The sequence below is a fragment of the Myiozetetes cayanensis genome, unplaced genomic scaffold, assembly GCF_022539395.1.
Source record: "Myiozetetes cayanensis isolate MyiCay16 unplaced genomic scaffold, myiCay2020 scf3, whole genome shotgun sequence".
In the NCBI taxonomy this organism is placed as follows: domain Eukaryota; kingdom Metazoa; phylum Chordata; class Aves; order Passeriformes; family Tyrannidae; genus Myiozetetes; species Myiozetetes cayanensis.
This window is the reverse complement of record NW_026087521.1, coordinates 26,483,740-26,507,466: the sequence shown is the minus strand read 5'-3', so window position 1 is coordinate 26,507,466 and position 23,727 is coordinate 26,483,740. Positions and strand designations below refer to the sequence as shown.

Below are 23,727 nucleotides of genomic sequence, written 5' to 3'. Positions count from 1 at the left end.
TTTTAATTGTGGGAACAGTAATGGAAACCTAATGTTAGCTGTAAGTTTCAATAACTGAAAACATTTCTAATAGAGAAGAATCATATAAGATTGGTAAGAACTCCCCTTACTCCACATTTATTTACATGGTCTCATCAAAGCTCCCTAGAACAGTGTGAGAAGACCATTCTTGATGGGATAATCCTACACCATAACTCTTCTCTCCCAGAAGTTTATTATTAAGAACAAAAAAATTAGCTTTCTTCCATCCCATTTTTTTAAAAATTATTTCATTTTTAAAAGACACTTATTTGTAGAGTGTTACATTGAACTGTCATTTAAGGCATGCTTATGAAGTAAACAGAAAAATTAATTAGTTAATTATTCTCCAACTTCTGACAGAACAAATCATATCAATTGGCATTTTTAACAAAACACAACCCTCTATAAAATAAAGGAAATAGAGTTCAGTTTTGCTAAAGGCAGTATTTTTCATTTTGGAATGGGATAAAACCCCAAACAACTGTTCTGAATAATTCTGTTTTATCAAGTAGTAAAATATTTGTCATATAGAAGTATAATAAATATAAAAGTATTATCTGTACTCACAAGAAGGGATGTGTAATAACTATTTTCCTTAATTTCATTGGTACTCTTCAAAAAACAGTGCTGGCATCTCTGAAGATCTCAAAACTAAGCACAAAATACTTCATCCATCATCGAATAAACTTTGCAACCCAAAATTTAATTGACACTGTGCATTTAAGCCTTCAGGTACACACAGTGTAGGTTTAGATCCTAAGCAACAACTTCTTCTAAAAGAAACATCACTTTAGCACTTGAGAAAAAGTGGAATTAAAACTGCCACTATTTCCTTTTGGAAAAGTGAAATATTCTGAATTCAAGGTAGTTGTAATTGAGGAAAAAAAAAAAGAGAGACCAAACAAGGGTTTAAGGGCCTGAAGCCTTAGCAAATACAAATAATGTAAAAAATCAGATTCAATACACTCCTTTTTCAATACCTCCATTTACAGCAAATTGCCTTTCTATTTTCTTCTCTACCAGAGCTTTGATGGCTCTGGTAGATGAGAAAATAAGCTCAATACATTGACTACCAACAAAAGACAGAAGCAAAACTGACATGTTAATATTTGTATAATGGTTATTAATGTTAATAATAAACTAATAAAAATGAAGATTGCTCACTGTAAAAAAGCAAACCTATCTCCACAACTAATGAGTGTCCATGACAACACTGGATAACTTCAGATGATAGGCTGTTGGCCATAGCAATGCCTAGCATATCTGAGTTTTCTTTTTTGTTGATGGCAATGCAGTGCAGAATGAAAAAAATCCATCTCATTTTCAGTCTCTTAAGACCAGCTCTCACTTGCTGGAAACAGTAAACTAGTTTCTACAACATATTAAACAGTAAATGGGAAAAGCAATCTTACACTGTTCACTAGGCTAAAGCTGAAATTAACTTTCTATGAATATCTGACAAAATTTCCTCATTAACCTCATCCGTTGAAATTTAGCTGTACTACTAATGTATGGATGTTGTGGCAATGACAAGAAAAATTAATTACATGAAGAGTATCAGCAATTATGACATTCATAATTTTCAGTATACACAAGATAAAGTTACTGAACATCTGTCTTCTAAAAGTATATCTAACATTCCTTATGAAAGACATAAGGTATTTTGGCTTCAATGTTTCCCAATTTTACATGTCTATCTACAGAACATGAACTTCAACTTGGACAAAGTTCAAGCAATCAGAGCTAATATTTTCCTTCTCTTGGCTGACTAGTGTTTGCTTTACATTTCTCAGGATTTACCTGAAATACTGCAGAATAAAATATTTAAAAAACCCGAAGTGCAAGAATCTAATTTTCTCTCAGTATCAATGTTCCTCCCTTCTACTTACACAGAAAGGATTCATTTGACCAAATGTGGATTTTTACATTTGACTCGTCAGATAAACTTCCTATCCATCTGTTTATGCTAAATAGACTCAGAGGGTACAATTCATCTGATATTTCAGCATCTACAGGGTCAGCTTAGATCAGCTTGAAGACTGATCTGTGCCTCTGATCTGCTACACGTCTCTGATGGCTGTCACACAAACACTGGGGTGCCTGTTTCTGATAGTTTAAGCAATTACTGCCCCCAGGTGTTGGATCTACTCTGCTGGAAACTTCACTCTCCTGTTCCCCAGGCCTGACTTTGTTGGATGGACTATGAGCTCCACCTTAACACCACCAACACAGAGATGAACGCTTTTAACAGAAACTACTGAATTTGGCAATTTGTGCAAATGCAGGAGAAAAAAACTGGATGCAGCTGATGCATAGGTACAGATTTCATTATGCTGACGCTGCAATAGGAACACGAACTTCCCTGCTGGGGCAATAAAGGAGCAGGGAAGAAGGTGACATAAACTTGTTTGTTCAATAGGTGCAAACTTGTGTTGCAGCCAGTGCTTCTTCAAATTTATGGGCTAACTAAATGATAGCAATAATTAAATCCTGCAAAATGTAAAATATTATGGGATTTATAATGAAAGCTTCACTGCAAAACTGTGGTGTGCAAACTTTAAAGGCAACCATACCTTAAACCTCATGTCATAAAATAGTATCAATTTTCATTTTAATTAAATAAAATTTAAAAGCATTTAAGCTGCACCATTTCAAAGATGATAAATGCTTGTCCTAAATACACTGGCGTGCTCTGGGACTATGATATGACATGAGTCACAGTACAGAAGTACATAAAAAATCAACACACTACACTTACTAATAGAAGCAATTCAACAAGTGCAGAAATTAAAAAATAAGCCAAGGTTCAGTTTTGATCAACCTCAAGAGTTCTTTTTTAACCAGAAAAAAAACAAATTAAAAAAAAAAAAAAACCCTTTAGATGACTAAATGATGCTGACTAAACTGTAGCAATTCCTTAGTAACAGCAAAAAATTTGCTGTGATGCATCCCTAGTTAAGGAATATTGCTCTTGCACTTTGACAAGCATGCAACTTCTGCAAAAACATGTTAGCTTGCAGTTTTGGACCATACTGTCACTTTTCCACTAGCTCATCTTCAAAAAAGAGGGGAACCACTGCAGAAATGAAACAAAATTATAGCAATGGTGACAGTTATAAGCAACTCAGATAATACTCTAGCTTACCTTTTACAATTGTCCATTAAAATACAAATCCTGCTAACACCAGCAAGGCAAATGAATTCTACAAGAAATCAGCTTATTAAAATCAAGCCTATGTAACTTCTGTCAACACACATCTCAGTGTCTCAAGGACAGATCTAATGCAACACTTCTACGAGAAGACAATAACTTAAGATCATATTACAATATCAAGGGCTTTCTTAAACATATCTACCCTGTGCAACATAATAATGTAGCTTTCAGAAGGGCAGTCAACGTGCTTTTCCATCTAATAACAAAATTAATATGCGATTCTATTTTAGTTCCTACAAAGCACTGAAGTCCTTGCAACAGCAATTTTACATATTTGCTTTTTTAGACAAAATGGAAACTAGTTTCACAGAACTTTAGTAAATATAAGAAGAGGCAGAGAGAGTTAAAGAAAAGAAAAAAGAAGACAATACAAGACTGGAATAATACAGAATAATGCAACTGCTTCATGTGTAGGTGAGTGCACTGCACTGTGGAGTCAAGACACTTTCCCTGTGTAATGAGCTGCAAGCACACAAGCAAGGACGTGGGTGTTTTCTCTTTGCTTTTTCATACTCAGGTTATAATTCAAATTGCGCTGAGAAATTACAGATTATTTGTTGATTTTTTACTTTGCTTTAGCAAACTGCCATCTTTGATTTTTTCAGGCTAAGTTACTTGCCAGTTAGTGTCACCGAGTATTAGAGAAAAAAAGAATCCAAGAAAAGATCCTTCAGAGGTCAAGTATGTCTTAGTATTACAATTTCAGAATGGCACTAACGGCTTTTAAGAAGGAGATTCTCAAATCTGCTTTTAGAAGCATAGAGAGATGTAGGGAGAAAGACACGAAAAATAAAATTCCTAAGTTAAAAGAACCTAACATGAAGTACAAATGACCACTAACCACTAGTAACTTATAAGGACCACCTACTATTGGACGAGTAGGTAATGGGTGGAGCTCTCCTTGTTGTACAGATGTGATGAATTGTTGGTTTGAATCCTCAGTGAAATGACATATCATGTTGCTAATTCAGAATGACTAGAAAAATCACTCTAAAGTTTTCACTAACTCATGATTTACAGGACATACAAAGTAAAATGAGGGTGCTATTTTGTCTTTTGCTTAACCAGTTATATACAACCTACCCTTGCACAAAAACTTGCTCTTTGTTGAGCAGTAGGCTTACAATGACTTCCATGTAATTTAGGCTTTTATCTAAAAAAATTCAGATGTTACAGGGATCACTCACTTTAAAAAAATAAAGTTAACACTGCCAACGTTTGTCTGTCTTAATCTGCAGGCACTCTGGAATAACAGAGAAACACATACTGCTAAAAGCTGGACTCCTTTGCCAGAATTTCAATGTTTGAATATATTAGGTTCATTCTCCCAAAATCTGAGTGAAGAAGGAAGATCCTTCAGTTTTGGCTCACCAAGGCCAAAACAAACAGCAACATTCAGTCAGTGCCTAGATAGGTAGGTATTTGTGCCCAAATCCCACGAACTGGCTCCAGGGGAGACTTTGGAAGTCCAGAAGGCAGTATGACCTTGTTTCTTCAACCAAGTGTCATAAGCACATACAGAGGAGAGGCAAGAACTAGTGCCTACAACAGGAAGAGATCCTCATTTTGTGTGTGTCCTTCTGCAGGTACGCACCAAAGAGCTGTGGACTGCAAGAATGAATAGATGAACGTTCTACAATCTGTGCTAGCACTTCAGAGAGGTTTTAAAGCATTCCATTACCCCCCACAGGAACCTTGCATAAGGGCATTAATACTGATGACAAAGTTGACTTTCCAAGGACTCCAAGTAATTTATTTTACAACAGCTTTACCCCCACCCTTTTGCTTAGTGCTCCAGCCTGAACTACTGCTCTACGACTGAAGGACCCGAGAAATTTACAATTCACAAAGACCTGTGCCTTTCCAGATCACCATTCAATCTCTCTTGGCATTCGTGACCTACTGTCCTCGCTCTTGCAGATCCTCAGTTTGGAAAACACAGCTATTCGACCGGGACGCTCCCTCCCAGCCAGGAAGGAGGCCGCTCTGCCAGCAGCTCCAGGAGAGCAGCACAGCTCCGGCAGCCCCAACCAGGTGCCCTCGGCGGGGCTGCGGGCACCGATGGCAACGGAGACCCCGCTCTGCCGGGGAGGAGCAGGAAGCGAGCGCGGAGCTGCTCCCGGCCGCTGCTCCGGCCACCCTCCACCCTCCCGGCAGCGCCAGGGGTACCGGGCCGGCCCGCCAGCCCCGCCCGCCGGGGGGACACCCCGAGCCGCCGCCGGCGGGGGCAGCGGGGACCCGGCCGGGGCGGCCCCTCCCCCGCGTTACCTTCTCGGTACTTCTTGCGCAGCCGCCGGTGGACGCTCTTCACCACCCCCGACAGCTTCTCCTGCTCCAGCTTCCGCTCCTGCTCCGGGGGCGGCGGGGCGGCGGCGGCCCCGCCGGGCCGGGGCCGGGGCTGCGGAACGGCCTCCATGGTGTTCCCGCTGCTCCGCCGCGCACGGCCCGGCCGAGGGGCGGGAGCTGTGCCGGGCTGTGCCGGCCGGGCATGCGCGCCGCCCGCCGCTCGGCCTGCCGGGACACGCAGTCCTGCCGGGCTGGGGAGGCCGCGGGAGCCGCTGCTCCTGTCCTGCCAGCGGATCGCATCCTCAGGCTCCTCGCCGTCCCTCGTCCTGGAAGGCACGGGGCTGGCCGGACTCCCCAGCTTTTGGCTGGGTTATTGCCACCAAAACTTCCCACTCCTCACATCTGGAGCGGGTCACTGCGGTGATCGGTAAACCAGCGGGAGAAATGAGGGAGAAAACAGCCTGCGGGGCCAGGGGCAGTGCAACTTCGCCCCTTCCCTCCATGTAGTACCTCAGTTCACATCCTTCCCAAGAGGCCCCCGTAACAGATCCCTCTGTGGTTCCCTTTGACACAGGGGGGCAAAACCCATTGCCCACTTACAAAAGACCTTGTGGAAAAAAACTGAGTTCAAAATAACCTTCACGCTAACCTGGGCAGGTTGGTGTCCGTGGTGTGGGCGCGGGCAGTTGAAGAGCACAGTTTTGTACTGGCTTTTTTATGTCTTCATGGAGCTGTCGGGCCCGTTCTCAGCAGAGCACAGTTTGTGACATTTGTTTGGGTGGAAGTACACTGCTGGAGCAGGACCAACACCTGCAGCCTGCAAAACTGCACTTTACAGGGGAAAACCTTTGTCTGCAGATCTCTGTGCCCAGCTTCAACCTTTCCCCAAAATTCGAAGTACTTCAGCTCTCTCTGTCAGTCATTATTAGAAATAGGATAGACAAAACCATTTTTCACAAGATCATGGCAGGGAAATCTGCCATGAAGGTGCTTCCTTGTTTGCTTTGGCCAGAAGCAGCTAGTTGTCTTGTCTGAAGATGTTAAAAAACATGAAGGAGGTAATTGCGGCTACAATTAAATTGGTCACAAATCAGATGCTACTGAGTAGGGTTAAGATTTCACCCTGATGAGAAGTCAGTGACACAATTTCATGCAGTGGGGTGTGTAACAGCTCCACATCAGATGGTCCTGCCAAAAAGATTTTACAGCTAATCACAGCGCATGGTGATTTTCTGCTTTCTGATGAAATTCTTTTGAAGGTGTGATTGTCAAGGCAAAACACTAACGCCCAAAGAAAAGTTTTTCATTGTTATTGACTACAAAAACATCTGTTTTTCACCTGACTCTGAGCTAGATAGGCTGATACTGCATCTCGTCCATCACCCTGAAGTGCCCATATAATGCTCGAAGGTCCAACGTTTTCAGTGCTGATATTTCTCAGAAAGTGCTCAAAAAACTTCAGTGTAGTTTGAATCTTCCATCCCTATGTTTACGTGTTATTATGTATTTTATTGTCAGAGTATTTCTGTTTTGTTTGTTGTTTGTTTTTTTGTTTGTTTGTTTTTGTGGTTTTTTTTTTTTTTTTGGTTGGTTGGTTGGGTTTTTTACTCAAAATACAGGACAATGATGGAAGGAGCATTTCAATTTTTGCTACTAACATCAGCATTAAGAAAGGAAAGTCCACTGTACTGTTTGAGTTATTATTTAGCTACATTTTTCTTTTAGTTTTGAAACTGAAATAACTGATGATGAAATAACTGATGTTAATGAAAAAACCCCAGTATATGTTAATTCTACTTTGACTTGGAAAACATCCAGAAATCATCTTCTGATATGGATTATTGTATTCCATATTCACCAAACTAGTTCAGGAAGTTAAATCTGAATTAGAAATAAAGCTTGGTGCTAGGGTTAATGATAGCTTTCTGAAATATTTTTATTTCCAGTTTTATATGTGAGTCCACATAAGAAGGATTAAGATGGTGTAAAAAGAGATTACAGTGATAATCACCAGGGAATTCAGTTAACAGGGAGCCTACATGGTGGTTAATGTTCTTGACATTTTCACATTATGTAGGATTTGGGGAAGCAGAGAATGAAGAGGAAATGCATGAGCCAGTCTTCTGCATGTGGCGTGATACTTAAGAGAGCACCAAGAGAGGCTTCTCAGAAGAGAAGGAGTACCAGAGTGACAGAGAAGAGATGGAGGCATTTGGAGGATGCCTAACAGATACTGCTGTGGCATCAACCCCCTCAGTCATGAGCCTCCAGACTTGGAAATGTAGGTTACCCAGTCAAAATATGAATGTGCCTGTGGTTTGGAAAATCAGAAATCTAATTGTAGAACTGAAGAATTGGGGAGAAATTGTACTTATGTGAACTATTCTCTCTCAGAATAATAAATTACTATTTGAATGAGGTTATCACTGTGGTTTTTCAGTTCTCAGGAGTCCTTTCTAAAACTATCTAAGTGGTTTTAAATACAAAGTAGCTTTATCACAATTATTTCAAAATTTATAGTATTAATATTAGGCATACCTTATTACTATGATTTTTCAGTGTACAGTTTTACATGACTATCCCTTTTTAATATGTTGCAGTTTTATAGTTTCAATATTTTGATTATTTTCTGATATTTTTGAAATATGTCAACAAATGAAAGAATACAACTCTGTACTTGCACAGACAACTTTCATATCTAGAGGTACAAGCTATTATTAAAAAATAGGAGGTAGAGAAGTATCTAATTTTTAGCACAAGTGGTTTTATATGAAAATAGACCAAGATATGAAATTTATTCTCCCTTCTTAAAGAATTAACTTAGAAGTTTGGTTTCAATAAGCAAGTTTAGTTTCAATAAGCATTTTCATTCTCTTTACAAGAATGAAAATGAAAGAATACCTGAGGAAGAGGCTTTATGCTCACAGGATACACAGATATTTTCCTCAGAATATGTGATGAAAGTTGGGTCCCAGCAACAGACTTCAAATGCAAAGTAATTGAAGGAGGTGCTTTGCCAAAGTGCTGTATGGAGATATCAGTGGGTGATGGAGTGGGCCATTAAAGCAGGACTGGTTGTGGCAGGCCAGATGGAACTGATGTCCCAGTGCTCTGTCAAGCTGGAGAAAAAATATGTGTGATCTATACATTTCTTGAACATGGTACAGGGAAATGAAATGAGTATAAATCTTGTGTCTGTCCCTAAGGCACAAGAGCAGAATGATCAATAAGGATATCCAAGGTGATAAAGACAATATATAAATATAAATATAAAACAATATCCATGTCCTGATAGGGATGATAGAGTTTGACTGTCTGAGAAAGAATAGTTTTGAGCAGCTGGACTTACTACCTTGAATGTAGAAAATGGATGAATGATCCTCTGTGTAGTAGTTGTTTTCTAAACAAACAAATAAATAACTAAACTTAAAAGGCCAATTTAGGGCAGACTAGAACATTTTATTTTGACATTTCTGCAATATTTTAGTGCCCATCACTTTTCATAAGTAGCATTAGAACCAAAAGTCTCGTTTCACAGGCTGGAAGGGAGAATAATCCCAGCCCTTTCCAGTACTCGGGTGGCTGGAACATTCACTGAGGATGTGGGAAAACCAGTTCACATCCCTGCTCTGCCCAAGGGCATCTGAACCCACATCTTCACTATGAGATTATATAAAGTGGAAGTGTTCTTCCTTCCTGAAGGAAGGGTGGCAGCAGCCTGTATTTTCAGTCCTTCTCTCCAGGGAAACTGTGGAAGAAAAGTAACATAAAAAATTTTTTGTGCAAATCAGCAGTGCTTTGCTTCCATTCTTTCACTGGTAGTTTTGACAATCAAGTCTTCTCAGCTTCTTCATCCCTTCTATCTTACAGATGCTTGTTGTTTGAAAAGTGTACAAAAAAAATTGACATGAAAGACAATAACCCTTTCTAGACAATAATCTGTCCAGTGTGATGACATCATCATAAGATTCCCTAATGCAATGTAATCTGCAAAAATATTACTGAAAGCATGTTATGATTTTAATGAAATACTGAAACACTGTGGTAATTTAAAAGGAATAAAATATTCTTTGTTAGATCTGGAAATGTTTTTGCTGCATGTATCCAATGGGCAGACAAACAGGCAGCAATGGCATATTAAATGGAATTACTGAAGATTTTTCTTCTTCAGTAACTGTGTAGTCTTATAAGCCATGGAAATAAGATAATGTGACTTAAAAAGTAGGAAAGCTATTATTACATTCTCCAAAAACACTTCAGTAATTTAGTAATTAAAATTACATAGTAATTAAAACTGCTACCCCATAACAATAATTTTATAACTACAGATTCTAGATTCCATATCTGGAGACTGACATCTCTGAAAGTATGTTTACACCAGCAGTCCCTGTACTTAGTCCCCTGTGTATTTTAGAGGAAAAAAATAGGTTTGCTATTGACTTTGGTTTGCATCTGAAGTCACAATATTTACATAAATAAACATTTTGCTTCTGGAAAGCAGAAGATTTTTCTACTGAAGAACCAGTTAAAGTTGCTCCTCAAGTACGTAGAGGCACACAGCTTAGAGAATGCTTAAAATAGGGGCTCACTGTAGAGTCTGATTTAAGTATCCTCAAGACCATGAGAATTAGATACTAATAAGAGATTTTGTTTATTGAAATAGTGTCTTTTACTTGTTAGCCTGTGCTGCAAAATGTCAGGAATAATTTTAACAGCAGCCAGCATTTCTGATAAACAATACATTCTCTGCCTCCATTATGGCCAGCAGATACCACCTGTGTCTGTCCATGGAATGGAGCTGTTTCTTTTGACACAGGAGAAAAAAGTTAAGAATTTGTTAATCCCTTCAGACTGTCACTTGTGTAATAGTAAAGTGGGAATTAAATTCCATGGAACTACTGAAATATTTACTGAAAAACCAGAAGAGTACTTTATACCTAAGTTGTTTGGGATATTATGTGTATCTGTAGGAAGTAAAACAAATCTTTAATGCTGAGAACAGACAATGCATTTTTTAATAAATTCTGTATTCATTGTATGACTTCTTTGCAACATGAGCATTGCAAACATGCTTAATACTCTATTAACAGAGATCATTAAATATAAACATAACTTATTGAAAAGTAATCTTGAATTCCCTTAAAAAATGGTTTTTTTTAAATAGATTTTAGTCTGAGCATGTTTCCCTGTTATTTGGAATTATTAGATTAACATAGTCATTGTCATGATTGCTTTAACAAAGACTACTATCTACTCTTTCTAGATTGAGTTTCTTCTCAGCTGACTTCTTGCTGCCATAGAAGATTAACTCATAAAATCACTTTGATTTAGCAAGAGATGTCAAAACATCCAGCAGGTCTAACTGGTTTTCTTCCAATGTCAGTCAAAATAGTATGTGGTTTTAGCACTGATTCATGTTTCTGTCAGTGGCTGTGCATAAACTTGCTGAGTAATCAATTCAGACACAGTAACTTTAAGAAAGTTTAGTGCTAGTAGGAAAAGTTTTATGTTTGATTATTTATGCATCCGTGGAACCTGATAGTCCAAAAGATATTCTCAATTCCTGAGATGCAAATTTCAGTCTTCCTGTATGGGTCAGGTGTGTATAATTCCAGTACAGCTCAATAGCAATGTAGATATATAGTAGGTCATTTTTAACTTGGGAAATAGCGCAGTATCCTGTAATCTTGTATTGCAGGTATGATAACCTGACTCATAAACTAAGATGACCTGACAGTCTGATTGGAGTTGCATGTGCTAAAAAGTGCCCAGAGAAAGACTAAGCTACATGTGAATTTTTGAGACAGGAAAAAAAATAAATTTATAGGGATGTTTCTATGATGCCATGGATAGATCAGGGTCTGTGTCATTTCACTTTTCTCCTTCTTTCTCCTCCTAAGTCCTGGGAGGGTATGGGAGAAGATATTTTGGGTATCATTAGATATAACCTATAAAGGAAGTGCATATCTAGAATGCATAAAGTATTCTTGTCTGTTCCAAAGATTGCCCAACTCCTTTTAATCTCTTCTGCCTCTTGAATACTGTCATGTGGTTTATTTGGGACTCTACCAAAATACAAGTCAAACTTCCAGCTAAAAACAGCAACACAAGCTATTCATACAACATCAAATGGAGCTCTGTCTTCAGGACAGCACATTGCAGGTGTTGTAATATACTTCAGGGAGACCAAGGAGTGCCAAAGCTCTCGCTTACCTTGCACACAGGGTATTCTGCTTGTGCACAGATTGTGTTTTAGGTTTGGTTAAATCTTGCCTCCGTGATGCTAATGCCTAAGATGTTATCAATAAAATTTAAAGGGTTGGTTTTCTCTTCATCCTTTTTAAGGATCAGGATTTAGGAGCCTAAAGAATGGTCACAGGAAAAATGAAACCATGAATATTAATATTGTTTCAGAAATTTTGACAGTACATACAAAAATGTTGGCAGTAGTTTTCCCATACGAGCACCACAGATAAATATTGTCTACTGTTAGAAGAATGGTTTCTGTTTACTTCTCCAGAACATCTAATAAAGCAGTGACACAAATACCATGAAGTGAACATTCTCCATAGTAGATTTTGTTAAAATTTTATCTCTTATTACTATGGATTAAGAATGATCTGATGGCAGCTGCCCTGAGGTATGAATGGGACTATAGACTGCAGAAGAATAAGACAGTTCTGAAATGCTTATTTAAAGATAAGTAGAGGTGTGATAAAATTAAATAACCATTTCAATTTGTTGAGGATATGCTGATAGCCCATTGTGTTAAAAAAGCTAGGAAATAGAAAGATACTGTAGCAGTTAATGGAGATACATTTCATACTGATGTACAGATTTCAGTTAAGACTTTAAGTCTTTCATATTTCTGGCTAATAAAATTATCTATAACCTCTCTCTATGTGTAAAGGTGTTCTTGAACATTAACCATTTTGTTAAATTCTAGAAAAACTTTAGACTTAAAAGCTTCCTTTATTGAGGGTTATAATTATGGTTGAAATATTAAGTCTTATTAAACTAATGAATTCTCACATGCTGAAAATATTTCAATAGTAATTAAAGTAATTTTTTATTAATTATTTTAAAAATATTTTTAAGTAATTATTTGAGCTACATAAATTAAATGAAGGTTAAAAAATAAAATAGTGAAACTGCAAGGAAGTAAATATTTATCTTCCAACACCCTTCTTTCAGTTCTGTGTGACTTTTCACACACAGTGCCTGTAGCAGCACCTCTGCCCCAGTCTCCCATGAGACCAGGGGCTGTCGTGCAGAGTTTTTTGCTGTTCTGCCATGTTTTCCCTCCCCTAGAAGGTCGTGCATGGCTCCTACCATCTTCTCCACCTGAGCCTGTGTGATGGCAACGCTGTACCAGGACTCCATCCTTCCCATGCCTCATCCCCCCTCAGGCACTCGCTGCTGTCATGTTTTCTTGCTTGTCTCTAGGATTTCCACAGTTCCCATCATTTTGTCACTGGGCACAACTTCAGTCTCACTAAAAGCAATGGAGGGCAGCACCTGTGCTGAAGCCTGGCCTTGCAGCCATGCAGAGAAGCTCAGATGTGAAACAGCTGTAAACTCATTTGTCCAAAATGGAAGGTGGTTGACGAAGGAGGAAACACATGAGGAAGAGCTGACATTTGCCTCATGGCAGTGTTTGAACTATTGCTATCAGGAGAGCTGGCAGTGCTGACAATTTATCCAGGGAGGATGGGGTGATGGGGAAATGCAGGCTGAGAGACATGTCCAGCAAACCATGCAGAAGACACATGTGAAGACACACACAAAGGTAAGGTTGCCACTACAAAGCATGGACCGTGGAAGTCTGAGGTGTACAGCACTTCTGTGCTTTCTCCCTGGGCAGCTTCAAAGCATTTTGGAGTATGACTGTGATCTCATCAGCATCTTAACAGAAGCAGAAGCACCTCCAAGCCACATGGCAGCCTGCACCGTCATCTGGCTTTGGCAGAATCCCAACTGTATGACCTGAATGACTCTGTAATTACAATCACAACATATTTTTCAACCCCTACAAGTGCCATGTCTTTTTCATTAATTGAAAAAAAAAAAAAAAAAAAGCAGGGTCAGAGCTAACTGCAAGTACTTAGAATCATAGAATCATTAGCATTGGAAATACCTCTAATATCATCAAGTTCAACTATTAACTCAGCACTGCCAAGTCCACCACTAAATGATGTTTCTAAGCACGACATCTACACCCTTGCCTATGAATCTCTTATGCTTGATGTTCTTTAAGTTACATCACTTAAGGCCTTTGGAGGACAGGAACTAGACTTCTTTCTGAAGAAGCTTAGCTGGAAATTACACACTAGGGATTTTTCTAACATACCCCAAAGGTAATAGGAACACATAATCTTTGGTCTATTGAGAAAGTGCACAGAGGTTGATCCTGTTATTTTGAACTGTACTCCAGCATAATTGCCTCTTTTATCCTGAATAAGAGAAATACTAACACAAAGGTGAACTTTTAAAGCTCTCCATTGCCAAGATGTCTGTAGAAGTGCTAGGATTTCCTTTTGCAATCTGAGCAACTTGGTGAGATTTTTGAAACTGTCAGGAGAGAGGCTTTCCAAAATGCCTGTGTTATTGGTCTTCAAAAAGACTTACCTAATCCTCAGTGAGTCATGTTTTTATTGGAATTTTATTTTAAACAAATTATCTTCTAAATTCTCTCCTCTCTAGGGTATATGCTCAGTGACTATAATTCTTGTTGTTCTGATATATCAAGTTACCAGGTCATCTGTGAATGTTTTTGAGACTTCTTTTCCTGAAGAACCTGACACCTAAAGGAAGGTGAAGTCTTCTTTTGCTACTGGAGATATTGCTGAATTCACATGTGCTTGCTGGGTCTTGGAGATGACTGACATAAGCAGCTACCACTTCTGACAGCAGGTGCTTATCAGGCCTAAATTTGAATCTCTTAAACTTAGTGGCAAGACTTGCATCAATATGCTTAGTAAGTGACTTGTGATCACTATTCCTCTGCATATACTCTTTTTACAACAGTTTTACAAACAGTTGGCTCCAGGCTAGTGTAATCTGTCTTTCCTCTAACACAAAAATGGTAATGGCCATTGGATCACATGTAGGCATCTGGTGTGTAAACATGCAAATCTTGATTGATAAATAGGCAAAATAGCTGCACAGTTTTGGAACAGGCTGTAGTTCTGACTGCAGGAATAGTAGTCAGTGTGCTCAGAGGACGTATGTTCTCACATCAGTCCTTCACTGTTTCTTGCGTAAAATTTTATAATTTTACATAAATAGAAATCTGATGTAAATTTCTTTATAAACATATTTGTAGAGCTGAGTCCTTAAACAAGAAGAACAGAAGAGATTGCAATCAAAGAGATTCATAAACAAAAAAACCCAAATAAACAAGTTTTCAATCTTATATAAAAATTAATTGGCACATTGTGTTGTTTTTACCATCCCTGTGTTGAATGTCATCATGAGTGCCACAAGAGCAACTTTCAAGTCTCAAAATGGGCATCTCAGCCAATGTGCAAGACCCCACCATATTCAGGATCATATGGTGTGGAGAATTCCTGGTATATAGGAAGTATTCTCTGGGTTTAGCCTCACTGAAGGATGACTGATGTCCCACTGTGGGTCCTCTCTGGCACCATCATCTCTTAATGCCAGCACAGCAATCACAGTTTGCCCAGCTCTGTCTATCGTGGAGCATTGTACTGTAAATTAAGGATGTTTAGACAATAATGCAAGGAAGCATGAGGCAAAGACCCATTAAGTGGAGGTCACACACAGTCTAGAAAATCTGACAGGTCCATGAATAAATTGAGATTTACAGCTGTAGCAGGATTAGAGCAAACTGGGCTCTAGATATACTACAGCCCTAGATCAAGTGCAGTTCCCCACTTCAGTACTGAAATTATTTCTTGGCAAAAAGATCATTAATTGTATCTGGTACAGACTTTGAAGAATCTCCTAACAAGGAGCAGGACTCTATTTTAAATTATATATTCTAAAAAAATAAAGAGGTGTTGATGCAAATGCATCATCTCACAAGCCATAGGTAAATTATCCCTGTAGAACCTATGCCTCAAGCTAGTGCAGATCAGAATATTACTTTTAAGAAAGGAGATTTCTTTAACAGTAATAAGGGGGAATTGAGTCCATTTTCATCATGTTTTATAACTCAAGAGAAGTTATCTGTTTCTTGTCAAATCACACACTTTTTGTAGTCACTTGTGCACAGATTACATGCTAAGAAAAAAATGACCCTTTTCATTACATAGGGTGTTAGACCTACTATCTCAGAGAACCATTTATTTAAGTTCTCGAGTTGTTTCATGCCACCTGGTTTCAATGTGGAGACGAAGCAAAAACTTGTTTTTCAGCCATTTTGACACAGGGTCAGCTCTACTGGAGTGCCACAGAAATCCTGTAATTCCCAGGACACCCTCCAAATTTAACCAAGGGGCCTAACCCACACTGCAAGTTTTGAGCCATCCAAGAAAGAAGTTGCTGCCAGGCAATTGTCTCAAGTCAAAGCAAGGTGTGCTGGTTTTGTCTGGGGTAGAATTAATTGTCTTCACAGTGGCTGGTAGGGACCTGTGTTTTGGATTTGTGCTGAACATGGGGTTGATAACATAGAAATGTTTTTCCTATTGCTGAGCGGTGCTTCCTCGGGGCCAAAGTCTTTTCTGCTTTTCCTGCTGACACACTGGTGAGGGGGCTGGGGCTGCATGGCAGGTTGAGAGGAGACACAACCAGGACAGGTGACCCAAACTGACCAAAGGCATGCTCCGGACCATATGACACCACGCTCAGTATAGAAAGCTGGGGGAAGGGACGGCTTGGAGTGATGGGTGTTTGTCTTTCTAAGTCACCATTATGTGTAATGGAGCCCTGCTCTCCAGGAGGTGGTTGAACACCTGCCTGCCATGGGAAACAGTAAATTAATTATTTGTTTTTCTTTGCTGTGTTTGTGGCTTTTGCTTTCCCTATTAAACTGTCTTTATCTCAAGCCCTGAGTTTTCCAGCTTTTATCCTTCCAGTTCTCTCCCTGATCCCACTGGTGGGGGAGTGAGCAAGTGGCTCCATGGGGCTTGGTTGCTGGTTGTGGTTAAACCATGACAGTCCTTTTTGTCTAATTTGCCCAATGTAGTGGCACGAAGGGCTTGAGATAATGACAGATTTGATTGGGATTTGCTAGACTGAGTATAAATCTGTTAGTGGTGTTTAGCTAGTAATGAGCAGGCTACTCTGCTTGCCATGGGGCTCTTTTTCCTGACTGTCTATTAGAGTCTAGCTCTCATTAGTGGCTGCTTTTCACTTTCTCTGTTTGCTGTAGTGCTATACTGTCTATTACCTTACTTTATTGTGCCTGAGAACATTTTGATAACAGCCATGGTGATGTACCTGGGCTGGAAGATGGCCAGGGTATTGCAGTGTTTGTGCTACTGTACTGGACAGGCTGGAACTCCACAGTGAAATTCAGTTGAAGGGACTGTAACATACTGAGTCTGTGATGGAGGAGAGATCTGTGGGAAATAAAAAACTGGTTTTATTGTAAGCAAATAGAATGGACAAGGGATACTAACAACAAGTTATTTTTTTTATTTATTTTTCTTATTACTAACTTACAGGCGTTCTACGAAAGTTGTAAGACATACAGTTCAGTCTTGGAATGTATGTCAGGAACTGGGCGGACGGGAATAGGGAAACTGTAAAATGAATATTGGTAAGAAAACCCCTTATGCCACATGGCTAGTCCTGGAGGCCGCCATGCTGCTGGACACTCCACCTCCCAGCATGGCACAGCCAACCAGGGAGAGGGAAACACCTCTTCTGTTACGTAAATGGAGCTGAACCTTAAGAATGTTTAAAAAGCGAGACTTTTGAATTGGAAAGTGTGTTCCTAGAAATCCTGCATGACTAGGACACCCGACATGTGTTGTTTTTTTCCTTTTTATTATATTCCTCTTGTTTTGCAAACTTTTGCCATTTTTAATAAATGAGATTTTTCTCACAGATCCACAAGCAGCCCATGGAGGACCCCATGCGGGAGCAGGATGCCTGAAAGAGGATGTGACATGTGACCCTTGAGAAGCCCATGCTGGAACAGGTTTGCTGGCAGGACTTGTCACCCCATGGGGGACCCACGTTGGAGCAGTTTGTGAAGAACTGCAGCCTGTGGGAAGGACTCACACTAGAGAAGTCCCAGGACGACTGTCTCCTGTGGGTGGGACCCCATGCTGGAGCAGGGGAAGCAAAGATTCCCTTGTAGCCTGTGTTGAAGACCACGGTGAAGCAGGCTGTCCCTCTGCAACCTATGGAGGACTATGATGTGGACTATACTAATGTTGAACTGTCGGAGATGAGCTGGAGGATGAGGAGGAGTTTGACTGGTGGAAGTAGTCAGCATCTGACATCATGGACCAGACAGCCACAAATGTCCCTGCACCAGATGGATTGCTTGAGAGACTTTGATACGTCATTGTAACAGGGTCAAACCTACAGTTAGGTTGGGACCTCCATTTTATGTTCATGTTCTTATTCCTTTAGGTTGTAGGTTTTCTCCCATAGGAGAAAGGAGACAGTTTCTGATTGGGCAGCATACCGAGAGGGTAGCTGCCCTCATCAATCATATCTCCCTTGTTACTTAAAAGTTATATGACAAATTGTGTGCCTGCCCCTTTTTCTGTCAATCCCTGATGCTCGTCCAATCCCTTATCTAAGTTTTATATACTCTACCCCTTTTTCACCCCTATTCCTGAGCCTTCCATATTTGCCCTATAAAACCCCTCCATTTTGTGAAATAAAGTTAGATCAGCTCATGCTGTGAACAGCTTCGACTGGGATCAGCTTCGGCTGTTGTTCTGTTCCCCTAGTCTCTTGTCCTGTGTTTTGGGTGCGGTCGGTATTTACCCTCAGGGTGAAACTAATCGCTTTCCTGCCAGGCTTAGCAAGGAGGACTGCAACTCAGCCACAAGGACCCGCTGGTCTCGGTTTTTCCTGATTCCCTGCAAACTGTGACAGTGGACTCTAACAGGAACCCCTTGTTGCTAGCCAAGCTGCGAACAAGGAGAGTTCATTGTAGTGTTGAAACAGGTAACCTGGACAAAAGGACCAGGGATGGGGATTGTAATGGATGTGCCTTCCAATTGTTGTAAGCCATGATTTGAGTTGTATGTTTCAGGAATTACTACCACCTGAACCGATGGAGGAGAAGCCTTACAAGATGCAGTTGCAGTTCAACAGTGACCTCCAAACAATACAACCACCTCTCCTGTCTCAAGTGACTACCATAACAGATGGAGCCCAAAATGATTGACAAGATGAATTCAAAATGAAAAACTTATGAAAGCCATAAGTCAGGTTTTTGGTATGATTTCTGACTCCCAATTCAGTATTTTAATTGCAAGGCAGTACTTCATTATTGAAGGGTACATACTTTGAAACGGTAACTGTCAGAGACTGAAATTGGTTAATGGTTTCATCATATTCATGGCTAGGCTTTGCGAACGAAGATTTGAGAAGGGCTCTACCCACACTTGCTACAAGCGCGCTGATGGCTAAAAAGGCCAATGCGAGATAGACAAGTCCGGTTGCAGAAGGCACAGCAGAAAGACTCCCCAGGTGATATCGACGAGACGCGATTCTTTCTGCGCTGTCTTTTCTCCTCGAGAGTGATCCTGCGTGTGTTCTCAAAAGCAGCAGCAGCGTTATAGATGGTGTGTCTCCAGGCCTCTCGACTGGAGGCCAGGGTAGACCAATGGTGATGATCAATATGGCCAAGGCTGAGGGATTGTTTCAAGGAGTCCTTGTATCTCCTCTTCGGGCTCCTCTCTTGCGGCAGCCAGTGGCAAGTTCCCCATAGAGCACGATCTTAGGGAGGCGGTAGTCCTGCATCCTGGAGACGTGCCCTGCCCAGCGCAGCTGTGTTCTCAGCAGCATGGCCTCAATGCTCGTGACTGCTGCCTGTTCAAGGACAGATGTGTTGGTCACATAGTCAGTCCAGTGGATGTTTAGGATTGTACGGAGGCAGCGCTGATGGAAGCGTTCTAAGAGACGCAAGTGGTGCCGGTAAATGACCCATGATTCAGACCCATATAAAAGAGTAGACAGTACAATGGCTCTGTAAACGCTGATCTTTGTACTTTTCTTCAGGTGTTTGTTTTGCCACACTCTTTTATGGAGTTTAGCAAAAGCTCTGTATGCCTTTGCTAACCTGTTGTCTATTTCTGCATCAATCTTACCGTCTGAGGAGATGATGCTTCCCAGGTAATTAAACTGCTGGACTGATTTGAGCTCTGTTTCACCAATGGTGATATGGGGATGATAGGAGACTTCCTGAGGTGCAGGCTGATATAAAACTTCTGTCTTCTTCAAGCTGACTTCCAGCCCAAAAAGCTCAGCAGCCTCTGCAAAGCAGGATGTTAAACGCTGCAGAGCTACTTCTGTGTGGGCGATGAGGGCGGCATCATCAGCGTAAAGCAGCTCACGGACAAGATGATTTAAGGTCTTAGTGTGGGCCTTCAGTCGCCTTAGGTTGAATAGGTTTCCATCTGTATGATATCGAATGTAAATACCGTTTCATCATCGAGGTCTGCCGTGGCCCTTTGGAGCATCATGCTGAAGAAGACTGTGAATAAAGTTGGTGCGAGAACGCGGCTTAAACATTGTTAAAATCACTGAAAGGCTTTTGTCCACTGTAGGAAATTGCGCAAAGAAACAGCTTTTCACTGAAGCCCATCCCTCTCTGAATATGCCTCTCTGAATATGAATTTGGACTGGAGTGGGAACCTGAGACAAGATAAAGGCGGTACTATTGTCCAATTATCCCAGAAGAATGTATCCACAAGTGTGAAAGACTGGAATGCCAATGGCTCAGACAATCAAGGTGCAAGCTGATGATGTGCAGAGTAATTGCCCAGTGCAGAGGGTGTGCACACCCACCACCTCGGGCTACAAAGTGGGTGTTGAACAAGAGAAGGAAAGAGTCAAATCCTGCGAGGTAGGTAGTGTTTCTTTGACCTTACACAAATTACTCAGCTGTGGTTACTCCCTTCCGGGGAAATAGCGAACATTCACATGTTCAAAGTATTCATCTCTGCCGATGGGACATAAACGGCTGCAATGAACTCAGCTGTGCTGTTGTAACAGGCAGTTGTAACATCTTAGAAGGTGTCACAGACTCATTAAATGTCCCTTAACCAGTATTACATCATCCATTGTAAAACTCCCTATCCCAGGGGAGGTATTGGGGGTGTTCCCACCTAGCCTAAGCCCAATAAAAGATACAGACTCCTTCACTTAGCCACAGACTCCTTCTCTCACCACCCAGCTTCTTCCCTCCCCCCACAGGTTTCTTCCCTTATCCACCCAGGACTTCCCTTACCACCACGGACTTCTTCCCTCATCACTCTGGCTTCCCTCAACAGTTCCAGGCCGCAACCATCACTTTGACAAGATGGGGATTCTCACCACCAAGATGAGGATCAATGGGATGCCATTGGAATCCATAGAATGGTGATATTTTTCCTACTTAATCTGTCTCTCTGTCACTTTCTTTCTCTCCCTCATCATGTCTCTTTTCCCTATTTCTTTCTATCTCTACCTCACATTTACTGTAAATAAAAATTTGTACTATTGACTTTGGCACATGGTCTCGTTTGAACCCTTAATTCAAGCAGAGGCATCTCTTTCTAATAATTTAAAGATCCTGATCATAACAGAACCAAGTATTATTTATTTAAACAAAAAATTTACAATATTTGTTGTACATGACTGGAGGTGACCTAATGGACCACAGAAGAAAAATAAAAATTAAAGCTTAAAATAAATATTTGTCTTTATAGATTTCACCAGATGGATTTTCAGTTTGTAGACTAAGTTAATATAATACTTATGAGACAGCCGTTTCACAAAGATTTTTTTGATTTTTATTGGTGAAGCTGAATTATAGTACTTGCAGAATTTCTGTAAGTAAAAAGTGTAGATTTCTTACCAGTAGATGGAAAGTGACTGAATAAATACAGCACTTAGATACAGAAAAAATAACAGAGTAATACAACATTTTTCTAAAGCTCGTAATATGTTTAAAATAAGAAAAGATATAGTAAGGGTAGTCTGCAATCAGAAAAATAATTGCAAACTGATTATTAATATGCTTTAAAAATTTGAGAAATAGAAACCAAGAGCGGGAAAGATTACATGCCAGGAACACAATTAAATTCAGTCAACCAGGTAGATGATCAATTAGAAAACATAGCAAGGGCAAACAGATCAATGGTTTTATCTTTAAATGAAAACAACATTTGCATCTTTAAGGTAAGAATAACCTCCTTTCACATCAGTTAAAATTCCAAATCTTGTTGGTTTTGCCTCCTTCTTTTTTCCCTAAATGATTGCTTTTACATTCACTTATTTTGTCCTCACCTGACCTTGAGAAGAGACTGGCTTTTAGAAAGGCGTCAACTGCTGATATCACACAGCTTTCCTTAGAACTTCCTATAGTGGGAGACTAGTTCACAGAACTCATTCTCCTTCACCCTGAAGTCACAGATTCAGATCTATCTTAATTGGAATTAAAAATATTTACCTGTGACTGCTTTTCAGTAGCTTCTTATCTGTCAGGGACAGTTCCTAATGGGCAAATACTTGTGTGGCAGCTGGATCACCAATGGCATCTGCAGATTGTTTTAGGAGTGGTGAAAGGAGTCACTGTATTTACTAGGACTAATCCACCACAGTCTAAGGAGATCCTGTGATATGTATGTTCTTCTCAGAATCTATACATCATCTTACTTTGTGTGCAGTTCAAAGTTTACTGCTTCTAAAACTGAACTGGACTTGAAGCAGAAGGTCAGAAAGCATAAGGGAGGAAGAGACTTCTTAGGAAAGACTGGTTTAGTATGGAATAAAATTATGTCTTGCAGTATCAAAGGATTTTATTCTTTAAAATAAAGAAGGAAGTCCTCAGGAAAGAAGAAAGTGCACTGCCACTTCCTGAGCCATTTTCAGAATGTGGAAAAGAAGGATCCTTTCCAAGGTATGAACCTGAAAGCTTCCACCAGCCCTACAGTGAATGTAATGGTCATTTTGGCCCTTGTGTTGGTGAATTCAACAGGAAAAACTTCCAGTCATAAAACCTGTGCAATGTGGAGCTGGTTCTTTTTAGCCTCGAGCTGTACAAAGCAGGCATAAGATGCTGTATTTGTGTTTAATTAGATGCTCTTAATTTTAGTCTGTGTGTTGGCCCAGCCACCTGTGAGAGTCTGTTCTTTTCCTGCCAAGTTACGTGAAAACAAGCACTGATAAATGAGAACTTTGTCCTTGAAGGTTGCATCTTGTATAAACTGAAATTAATTGGGGCCTCGCTATTGGCTGAGGGCCCTCCAAGGGCATTTGAAGGAGAAAGTGAAGAGGAGGATGATGAAGTAAGCCCCCAGACTCATTTAGGAAAGACCCCCGGAGGTGTAGCAGGCAGGCGTGGAGAAATTCCAACGTACACATGCATGCACAGAAGAGGTACCCCTTACATGATGGGGGGAGGCACTGAAGGCCTCTAGCTGGGTGGTGCTGGCCACACCTGCCCAGATAGACATCACTGGCTAATTGTATAAAAAAGCAGATAGCTTGTGCTAGGAGTAGACTCAAGCTTCACTTGGAGGACAACATTGCCTTGGCAGGGACACCTGCTATTTTGTGAGCCTGCCGATGCTCCAGGGATGCAGCTTCTGCTATGGGGAATTTTTAAGCATTCTAGGATTGGTAAGACAACCTCATAAATAACGCTTGAGTGAGTGAGAGTGTTGTCTTGGGTGTTTATTTTCCCTTCTCTTTCCTATCTCTCAGCTTCTCGTCTTGTTGATCACTTCTTTGTAATAAATACTGTTTTGTTGAGCTTCCAGTGGTGTACTGGTTTCAGTTTCAGCATTCTCCCTTCTACAGATGCCCTTGTTCTGCCTGGTGTGGAAGCAGTAACACATTGTGTACAGTAAAGACAAGAAAAGCCAGATTTGTCATTCTTACGCTTGAGAAATTTTGGGAATGCTTCTTAAATCATACTTTTTGTGAAACAACTTGTTTGAAAAAGAATAACTGATATTACTGGTGATTATGATGATATTGTCTACAGTAAACTAACTCTCTCAGAATCTAAGTATCATGCTGTTCATTTACCCCAGGGAATAAAACCAGCTGGAGCCACAGCT

General features: G+C 40.3%; 1 protein-coding gene across 1 annotated transcript in view; it reads right to left on the bottom strand.

The window, feature by feature from the left end:
• The window catches only part of BMT2 (base methyltransferase of 25S rRNA 2 homolog), a 34,140-nt gene extending 28,435 nt beyond the window's left edge, over window positions 1–5,705 (bottom strand). Inside the window, exon 1 of the mRNA XM_050324061.1 lies at window positions 5,504–5,705. Within this exon, the coding sequence (XP_050180018.1) occupies window positions 5,504–5,651 (148 nt within the window). The 5' untranslated portion in view covers window positions 5,652–5,705. The remainder of the gene's footprint in view (window positions 1–5,503) is intronic.
• Between the last annotated feature and the right edge of the window lie 18,022 nt (window positions 5,706–23,727).